The sequence below is a fragment of the Nymphaea colorata genome, chromosome 1 (genome assembly GCF_008831285.2).
Source record: "Nymphaea colorata isolate Beijing-Zhang1983 chromosome 1, ASM883128v2, whole genome shotgun sequence".
In the NCBI taxonomy this organism is placed as follows: domain Eukaryota; kingdom Viridiplantae; phylum Streptophyta; class Magnoliopsida; order Nymphaeales; family Nymphaeaceae; genus Nymphaea; species Nymphaea colorata.
Window position 1 is genome coordinate 31,629,148 of NC_045138.2, and position 10,558 is coordinate 31,639,705.

The 10,558-nt window shown below is 40.9% G+C and overlaps 1 protein-coding gene across 3 annotated transcripts; it reads right to left on the minus strand.

The window, feature by feature from the left end:
- Window positions 1–203: 203 nt before the first annotated feature.
- Window positions 204–7,816, minus strand: LOC116263398 (uncharacterized). Of its 3 annotated transcripts, none has more exons than XM_031643158.2 (5): window positions 7,556–7,816; window positions 3,902–7,300; window positions 2,048–3,766; window positions 1,549–1,801; window positions 204–1,322 (listed from the first exon to the last, which is right to left on the minus strand). In XM_031643158.2, exons 2-5 carry the CDS (start codon window positions 7,214–7,216, stop codon window positions 757–759), a joined length of 5,853 nt encoding a protein of 1,950 aa, XP_031499018.1. In that variant the 5' UTR covers window positions 7,217–7,300; window positions 7,556–7,816; the 3' UTR covers window positions 204–756. The 3 variants fall into 3 exon arrangements, with proteins under 3 accessions (XP_031499018.1, XP_031499008.1, XP_031498999.1); XM_031643148.2 differs by having other exon boundaries at window positions 3,902–7,340; XM_031643139.2 differs by having other exon boundaries at window positions 3,902–7,816.
- Between the last annotated feature and the right edge of the window lie 2,742 nt (window positions 7,817–10,558).

Below are 10,558 nucleotides of genomic sequence, written 5' to 3' on the forward strand. Positions count from 1 at the left end.
CGTTTAATCTTTTTCCGGTAGCTTGCAAGAAGGAACCATTCATCTTGCCAGGATCCTCACAAAACAAGGTGGGGCAACAAAGACTACTGGATTACCAGCCTGAACAACCTTAACTAAGGTACTGTGTTCAACCTTCGAAGACTGAGATGGTCCTTTCGAATAAAGAAAAGTTTTCAGTGTCGCAAGCAGCGATAAGAGATGTCTGATCTGTGAAGTCAGTAGCACAAAATACTTACAGTTAGCGATATAAAACTGAAAGATACACTTCAGCAGGATGATACCTGCCTGCACTTGTAATTTTTTTAAGATTGATGGCTCCTCAGCACCACCGCTGTTCACTGAAGGACTTGAAAAAAGTGAAAAAAAAAAAAAGGCATGGCTTGCCGGCGCTGAAGATTTATTATTTGAGCCAATGAATCCGTCATTGGCAAAGCTTCCTGAAAATAAAAAGAGGACAAACGTGATAATTCTGTACAATAAAAAGAACCATTAGATTTTACATCTCCTATCCCGCCTGCAGAAATTTTTGATATCAAAATTCCTCCCACATGCCTCCAGTTTTCACTACCAAAATCTTCCTCTACTTTTCCTGCTGATTGCAAAAGCTGGAAAGTCGTAGGTCCAATTTGCGAGGGTCACCATGACCACCCTCATAGCACAAACCACAAGACACCTAGCATCTGTGGTTCACAGTGCAGCAAAAATGATACACTGCCCTATGTGCACATCGTTGATCTGCCTTGCAGACAAAAGGATTTATTCGCCACCCGCTGACTCATTCTCTGCCGCTTGTATAAGATCAGCAGTCACAAGAGCAACCATAGCCTTGTGAAGAGCCAGATCGGCCCTCTGCAACAACCTTTGTGCCTTCATGCGCTTAAGCCTAGCCAATTCAGATGCATGCTGTGCTGCAGCAACCGGGTCTCTCAACCTGATTTCTTCGTGATCAGTACTACCAGACTGGTCAGAACTCTGCTCCATGGAAGACCCATCAGACTGGTAATGCTTCTTCCTTGGCCACTTGGATGGAGCTGGTCTTTGCAGATGCAATACACCATTTCTCCTGCTTATACTTCCGCTCGCATAACCAGTTGATGGTACAAAAGCCCCCATTTTCTTTGAGTTGTTTATATGATGTGCTCTAGGGCTTTGATTAAAGTCCAACCAATCACTGTTTCTTGTTGAAGGACCAGAGGGTGATGTGTACTTGGGTGAAAGCCCTGAATATGACTGAACCCGAGGTGAAACATCGGAGTAGTCATAGCTTGAATAAGAGTTTACGGCTCTCTCATCCCCAACAGTTGACCCATTCATCCTCCTACCTGGTGCCACGGAGGAATTTGCACATGATTAGCCAACTCGGTTAAGGAAACAAAAATCAAAATTAGAAGTTCGGAGGGAAAAAAAAAAAAGAGTTGAAACAAGATCAACATAGAGGACATTGAATGCAAATTTTTTCATGCAGAACTTGACCTGACCAACTATAGGTTCAAGCCCTTTTTCAATTGCCAATAAATCAACACTGAAGAGAGAAAAAGGACAACTTACCATTAAAAGGACAACTTTCCAGTTCTCTTGGATAGGCATTGCTAAACCCTACTGCTGGGAATTTCTTATGTGACCTTTGCTTTGAGCCCTTGTTAGGTACTTCCAGGCCCCGCGGCCGCAGACAGAAAGCAAACATTGGTGGCTTCTCAATGAGCCCGCCTTTGCCAGTGCATCCATCGGAAGAATTTTGCAACTTGGCCATTGCTGACTCCCATTCCTTCAGCTGCCGCTGATATTGCTCCCACAATGGAGGCTGCATCAAGCAAAAGAAGGTCGCTGAGATTTTGTCAACTCAACCTTTCCCAAAACAAATTGTCACCAACCAACTTACAAAGCATTATCAGTGTCTACAACAAGCCAAACATATTAAGACATTTTATCCCAATGAATTTAATTGTCGCAAGTCCTAGTAAGAAGGGAACAAAAGGAAGAAAAGCATGATGAACGGGGGCAGCAGGGTGGAGGGGGGATGGGGGTGGTTGGTGTTGGGGAAGTTTACCTGGAATTGCCGAATCAGTGGCGTCCGTTTCTGCCGCCTCTTCATTCGCCAATGCTCATATATGGCATCCATAATATCAAATGGCCCAATACCAGATGTGATGTGTTCTACTTGATCACAGGAAAATTCTTCACATTGTTGACCATAAGCAACCTTCTCAAATGCATCCATTGCCCTTTCATACATCTCATCAGAAACATCCACAACCTGACTCTCATCAATATCCAGTGATTTCCTAAACTGCATGAGCCATTCCTCATCCTCATTATCCATGTCATATAGAACACGAGATGAGTTCAGGGCCATCTCAATCTCAGACTCAAGCTGCCTGAAGTATCTAGCCCCACGGACAAAAGGAACTGCAGAATAGCTAGCTTCATCATCGTCAATCCTGCGAACTCCAGGAATGGGTATGTTCTTGACTGATGCAGCCCTGATGTTCCTGTTGTAGCACTCCTCATGCATTTCTTTAAAAAGTGCATAATCATTTCTGTTAACAAATTCTAGACTCCAATCTTTCCCACCCTTCCATATTATGGCATGATTAGATCGATTAGTTACCCCTGGCTGAAGAAGCTGATGTGCCTTGTATGAATACCTAGTGGACCCTTCAATTTTCACTAAAAGCCTCCAATCATTATGATCAACAGATGCCAACATAACTTGAGCCCCACATTCTCTCCATCCTCGATCCCCTACAGTGACCAAAATGTTTGCACCACAGGATAATGAATCCAAGAACCTATGTGGACTTAAAGAATTTCCTAAGCTCCTCCTCAAATCGTCATCATTCTCTTGCTTCAACACTCTGCCATGCCGATAAGGGCCCCTGTCATCAGATGGTGATGAACCTGAAACCAAATTCTGGTTCTTCCATGAACGACCAAAAAATTCATTATACAATACCCCAGAACGACCCTCCTGCCATGACTTTGAGCGACAGGAAAATGATTTGCGGGCTGATTTTATTCTATTGTTGTTAGACATGCTCCGAGGCGCAGTGGCACTTGGATGACGGAAGTTACCTTCCTGAACATTCCCAACCAATTCATTACCTGGGTTTCTTGCATTTCCTGCTGCCCTCTCAAATGGAAGTGGTCTTACCTGGCTAGATGGAAAACCAATCTGATCATCAACAGCAGAAAGTGGAGGAACAGTAGAAGCTGAAGGCCTGGACCTTCCTGCATACTGCCATGACCCCATGTTGCACGGATACCTTCGGAGTCGAATTACAGTCCTACAATGAGCATCATCAAAAGGGTGGTCTCTTTTTAATCCTGCAACACCTACATGAATGCCAGCGGCATTAAGCTTTCTATCTGATGGTTGTTGATCACACTTTAGCCAATGACCAGTACTGGCAATGGAAGGAGGCGCATCACTCACCACTACACCATGCTTAGGACCCAACAACTGAGGACCAGTGGCCTGTGGATTTGTAACTCCTGATGAAGGCTGAATGATTAAACCATCTTTCCCTTTAATCAAAATCCTTTTATTACAGCCCAAATTCTTTTCCATGGAGCTATTTGGCAAGAAACTAGAAGCAATAGCACTTTCTATCATCAACTTCAGGTGCAGACTAAGAAAAAATGTAGGTGCCGCAGCAAAAGAAAGGGAAATTGCAGACAAATTTCCTATATTGTCAATTGAAATACCAGGCAAAGAATTCATTGACACTCCATAGCATGACCTGTATATGTGTTGATATGTAAATTCCTGGAAAAGCACAAAACAGTTTTTCATTATTCGCTTTATCCACGTATATTTGGGCAATTCAAGCAAAAGCAAAATAAACATCAAATTTGAATAAATACAGCATAGAAGAGGAATGAAAATCCAAGAAATTCATACCTGAGGTTTCCCCATCTTCTCAAAGGCTAACGAATCCTCAGGACTATCCATGCTCTGTAAGAACCTAACATCAACAACAGCAGGTTGCACAGAAGGCAGTGATTCACTTGGTAAGCTCAATTTGTCATCTGAAGCATGTACACCTTGGCAACTTGAAGTTTCAGTTTTCAATGGGATGTATAATACAAAACCAGCCTGTTTCCCCTCATCACCCAAAAGCTTAAATCTGACAGAAATATATGGGAACTGGACATCTGTGTCACTCCTGATCTCCGTGGAAGAATATGAATCTGTTGATACCTGAGATGTACAAAGACTAAAAAGAATCGAACACAATAGAGTTACAGCATGCCCGAGACATCCTTCAAACAGCAAAATGTTGAGGGTGACAACCTTATCAATAATCATCATTTCCAGATGAACTTTAGGCCATACTGGATTTATTTCTCCAAAATTAACCAACTGAAGGGCATTCAAGAACTCCATATCTTTTGCAATAGCTTTGGGACTAAACACCCATTGGGACGGGATGCAAAGGATCAACCTAACGTGATCCAATTTAACCAAACTAGAAGTAAATTGTGACGTCATACAATGCTCTACTTTCAAAGCAGAGTTACCCTGATGTAGAGTGTTGCCTGTTGACACCAGAAGTGTTCCAAAACCAGCAGATGCATGTTCTAAATTCGGCATGGTTAGCGAGAGGCTTTTTGAGGCCAGTGACCTGCTCTCACATGAATGTGGTTTCACTGCTTTATCAGAGACTGGAGGTTCCAGATCTTCCAAAGTGCGAACTTTGTCAGCAACAGAAGCAAGAAAGCTCACAGAGCCTAAAACACTTCCAGAAGAAGGTTCCTCCATAACATGGGGAAGACATTCTTTCCTTCTGCGAAATCGCTTCCTAAAGTAAACAACTGGAGCCTTTCTCTTGTTAGATATCAAATCAAACTGCACAGGATCATGTTTTTTATCTTCATCCCTATGTGCAGCTTCATTCACTTGCAAAGGAACACTTGCATCTCCTGAGGCAAAACCAGGCACCAGTTTATCATTCTCATTCCTTCTAAGCATAAATGCAGGTTGCTCTGTCTTTTTGGCAAAAATAGAATCCTCGGAGAAGATACAAGTGGCTACATCGTTACCTGAAGCACTTGCTTTCTTCTGCATTTTCACTGTCCCAAGAGAAGACAAACTTGCCCGGGAAGATGACCGTGCTAACCATGAGATTATTGGCTCCGAGTCCAAAAATGACCCAGTGCTTTCATCTACTGGAGAGTGGAACTCCTGCTCAACATTTACATGTTCCCTTTCCAAGTAACGACTGTCATATGAACAACCAGCATGATCATCAAGTTCACCTTCATGCAGCAAAAGTTTAAACCTCTCCTTACCAAGGGAAAGCCATTCTTCATCCCGGTCATCATATTGTATGTAGTGCAATTTAGTCTTCGGATTATAACTTTTTATCTCACCAAAGTACCACTGTTTATCCAGAGGCCAGAAAACCTTGACTTTTCTGCTCAGAACCCAATATGCATCTGATTCTCTGTATCTCACGTCAACAAATCGGCGGCGCCTCCTAATAAAGTGTTTTTGCTTCTGTTTCCTAGGTCTTAGAACCCTAGCAGGAGCATCTGCGCCAGGCACCTTTCCTCTAACCAAAGAATTGGCTCCTGTGCCATGGAAAAGCATAGAGAATAATGACCTATTCGCTGAATACTGAACTAAATGGGAATCATCCCCAACAAAATTATTGCAACTTGAATTAAACCGTGAGGAGAGCATTTGTGCAGCATTCTGTTCGAGATTTTCTTGCTCGTCAGCTTGGGACAATGACAGGTTACTTGAATCCTCAACACATTCAGGTCGTAAATCAAGATTCTCTTGGCTGACTTTGTTCACATTCTTGTCCACTCTTTGTACATCAGCATCTATAGAAGATAATTTTTCACAATTAGCATGCGGAGGTTCAGCAACAATGCTGAGTGAATTCTCTGGTTCTTGTTCTTTGATATCAATGGGCAATATCCTATCAGAACACTCATCAGCACGGTCTTGACTGACCATGAAGGAATGTTGAACATCCTTTTCAGTGACATTGATATCTACCTGACTAGAAGGTTCTGCATGGTTCGAACCAAGGCATGAAGCCTCTTTGTCATTCTCAGATATGTTTCCATCCAAGGCTTTCAATTCAACATGGGATGTTCCATCTGAGGTCCGTCTCTTCCGGATACTTCTACTCATCATCTTCTTAGGGACTGAACCAACGCCGTTATCATCCAAGGATAAAACAGAAGCACATCTGCTAGATTCTTCTTTCTTTATTTTCTTCAGAATCTTCCGCCTCTTATTTAACAATGAATCAATAAGCGGGCGAGACTCATCTTTTGAATTAACAAGCCGACCTTTGGAGTGATTTCTAGAGGCTACTGAACTGCTACAATCTTTTGGTATTGAAGAGTCTATAGGCTTTGAACCATGACTCCTGCAACTCAAAGCAGTTCCATCTTCGAGATGAAGCTTCTCTAGAGCTGAATCCACGCAATCATTCTTGGCAGAGCCATTGGTTACAGCTACACTCTTTGAAGCATCAGAAATTTGATCCAAGTTCTTCAAATCATCAACAGTGCCAGATCCAGCATGCTTTTTTGCAACACCTACCCTTGATCTAGATTTCTTCAAAGTAGGACCAGTGGAGCTGAAACAAAAGCCACCATTGCTGCCATTCTTTCTCTTCTTTAAAACTGGTTCAAAAGAACTTAAACTGATTTCTTTCCTGCCCTTCCTTTTCTTGGACCTCCCAAGATCAACTCCTTCATTCTTCAGTGCGCTCGAAAATCCAACTTTCCGTATCCATGAAACTTTTTTACCTTTCACAGTCTCGCTGAAACCGATGCCACTGATTCCACAGTTTCCACCGCTAACCCATGAATTTTTCGCATGTTTTCTCTTCAACAAGCCGCGCTTCTTCTTCAAAAGACCGGCGCCATTGTTCAAGCCATCCAAGTTTCCGCTCGAAATCCCAGGACCTTCAACGTGGCTTCCTTCTGACAAACTTGGGCTATTCTTCAGACCCCTGTTCTCATGCCCGCCTCCCGAGCCACTACCATTACTAGAAGTCCTATTTTTTGCAGAAAAGCTTCTCGCCAACGAGCTGCGGATCCTCCTTGAGATCTTGGTTACATTCTCCAGTCGTAGGGCATCATTGCCAGACGCTCTTGGGCTATCGGTGTACAAAGTCACGACATCCAGGGTCTTAGCCGACGGCTGGGGCTTCTCAGAAACAACGGAGCTCTCCACGTTATCGTCCATCTACAGAACCCTCAGAAGCACCAAGAGAGTGCCAACCCACATCACCCATCATACATCTTCATGCGCAGAGAACAACATCCCAATCTATAGATCACCCATCACGCATCAGAAAACCAAATCACCCCTAGAAACAACCCCAATCCAAAATATCATCTCTAGATTCACACACAATCTAAACAAAAATAACCTGATCAAACTCCTAGGAATCATCACGAAACCCGTCAAAAACTCACCCCATACGTCAACCTTTCCAGATCCAGCGTTTTGCAAACAAACGCAAGAAAAACCCTCAAATGAACTACCAAAATGACGAGCAAGAAATGAATTTCCGGGCCATACCTCGACGAGGAAACGTCGCAACAACGCCTATCCCATCGATCTAACGAATAACAACACGAACCCTCGGTGGTTAGTTTCAATTCCAGCGTCAATTTCACCAAATTCTCCGATTCCGCCGGCTACTCCTCGCCGGAAAAAAATGAGGGGGGAAACTAGGGTTAGGGTTAGGGTTTCGGTTTCTCCCCGATATTTTTTTATTTCTATTTTCTCTCTCCCCCCTTCTCTCTCACACACACACTCTCTCTCTCGCTCTCTCTTTAATTTTTGCCCTTTTTCCTCTTTGAGCGCCTTTTTCAACTCAACTGCACTTCGCGAAGAGTCCGACGCGTTCCGACCGTCCGATGCTCAACCGACGGCCAGGATTGCTCGAAAGGAATGGTCATACCCAAATGTCATTGATTCGACTCGAGTATTTCGGGGACGTGCGAGGACGGCATCGACGGTTGCTATCGACGACGCGTGGTAGATGAACGGTTATTATTCGAATAAGCGTACGAAGACGAGGGGCCCCCTGCGCGCCCCGGCCGGACCAAATTTCGGTCTCTTTTTCTCACTTTCTATTTTTTTGCCTTTTAACTTTTTTATGAAAGTACATTATTATCCTTTCATTTTTCAGGATTTTCCGGTTAGAGTCTTCCCTGACCATACTTGTTACTTGTTAGCTATGTTTGGCACATGAAAACTTGTGACATAACTCAAAAACTAAATTTGTTGTTGAATTTGTAGTTTTTGTTTCATTCGTTTCAAATATCATCTTTCGAATCATTTGAAGAGTTGCTTGTGCTTTATTAGTCAAGTAAAACTTTAATAAATTTGGGGTTGGTCTGCATGAACAACTTTAATATATTATTTTTTTTAATCTATGGTCGCTCTTCAACTAGCTCCAAATGTCCATACGAACAATGTTATCAATGTATCTTTCAACTTATCTATGAACACCCCGACAAATTAACATATAAATGCACAGTGCTGATAATAACCTAATTATTCATGTATTTTTAGAGGTTGTTTGGGATAACAAACAAGGTGTAAGTGTTTCATGAATCTGCTTCAAAACTAAAGTAAATTCATGAAATATCAGAATAAGTTTCTTATGAATCCAATCTATCATAAATTTTGATGTAGATCCATGTAACATTCACACGATGTCTCTATTGTCAAACAGTTTATTAAGAGTCGTTTGACAGTCTATGAGTATCACGTGAATCTCACTTAAAAATTGAAGCAAATTCATGATACAGTAGAACGAGTGTTTTATGAATTTATCATAATTGATTCCAATCACAAAGCACCCCTATTGACAAACAACTTCTTTGTCCCACCCACAGCACCATGCATAAGAATTTATGCTGCTTGGTACTAACTTGGTGATAGGATGTTTTATGCATATTTCATTTTTCGCTCAACACCTCATACGTGTTCGTTCCTCACAGAGTTCATGAAGGTCGCAAACACGAGACAGACCGTTAGTGTCCCTCCTGCGCCTAGAGAAGTGTGAAAATGTATTACATATATTTGTTATATATAGCGTGATGATGTCAATGTGCATTATCATTTACCAAATTTCCATTACCAAGAGCAGTGGTGCATTTGTCTATGATAACTTTTCCGGTGAAAGTTGTCTATGATTACTTTTTGATGGCCATAACTTAAATGGCAACTCATACACTTTACATGTAATTGCCTGTCTATATCATAATGTGACAACTTAAATGAGACAACTTAAGGAAAAATCAGTGGTTTGGTGTTAGGTTAGGTAGGCACCTACTATGCAGTAATTTCACGGTATATTAATATCTGTTCGACTCTCACTATATGTAATGCTTTTCATGGCACTATACGTAATGCATGTATGGGAGTTGGTAATTTAGATGAGAAGGAGGTTAAAAGCTCGTGCCTTCGATAGAATATTGCCGGGAAATATATATTTGGCATCACAAAAGAAAAATTGCATATTATCATTCATTTATATTTGAAAAAAAGTACATTTACACGCAGCACATTTAAAATCATCCATAAATAACTGAAATAACAACTCAATTGCTCATAGTCAGTTCATATTATTCATATGTTTGAATAAATAGGCATGGTGAGTGTGAATACAGCAGGAGAGAAAAAATTGTATATTTTAAAAGGCTGCGTTATAAAGAAAATAAGGTTTAAAACCTTTCATGAGCTTTAAATAAAAAACAAAAAAAAAAACAAACAAAGGCCTTCAAGCAGGGGCAAAGCCAGAGTTTTTTTTCATGAACGGACCAAACGGTTCAACGAACTGCAACAAAAGGGCTGGGTTTTGTGGGTTTGATTCAGATAGAGCCAAACTGAATCTAAATTCGCAACAAAAAATTTTCAAATTTTTTAATATATATATTTTTTTTCCAATTCATTGGGGTTTGCCTGTTTCCATCATGGAATGTCATAACAACCTGTTCTATAAAAATTACAAGTAATTTTATAAATTTAACCTCAGTAATGATAAACACAATATAAATATAAGTAATTTTATATATTTAACCTCAACAAGGATAAACACAATATAAAAAAAACCTCAATAATGATAAACACAACATGAAACTAAAACATAACAAGGCCTTCAAATTGCGCTATGTTGTCTTGTCCATTACATAAGCAGTAGGAATAGTTACTAATTATTACATATTTTGCATGGGAGTGGAACCTTTTTTTTTTTGTTGTCATGTTCCGTTTTCTGAAAAGAGTGACGGGCATGTGCATTTTTTGCAAAATTTAAAAAATGTGACGGGCATGTGCAATTTTTTCAAAATTTAGGTGGGCCATGTGTCATTTCAAAATTTCCATGCACGTAATCAATAAATACACAGACGTATTGAAACTTCAAAATATAGTGGCATAATATTCTTGCACTAATAGATGACTATTCATGCCATACACAAAAAATAACAACCCGAAAATGCTATTCTAAATAGCAAAAGCTTCAATACCTAGAAAGGAAAATATGTAGAAATCGCTATCATGCATATTATC

Excerpts from the sequence above, each read along its gene's own strand:
- LOC116263398 (XM_031643158.2), bottom strand. The coding sequence starts at position 7,216 with ATGGACGATAACGTGGAGAGCTCCGTTGTTTCTGAGAAGCCCCAGCCG. Across the intron at positions 3,767-3,901 it reads AGAAGATGGGGAAACCTCAG|GAATTTACATATCAACACAT; the intron begins GTATGAATTTCT and ends GTGCTTTTCCAG. Across the intron at positions 1,323-1,548 it reads GGAAAGTTGTCCTTTTAATG|GTAGGAGGATGAATGGGTCA; the intron begins GTAAGTTGTCCT and ends CCGTGGCACCAG.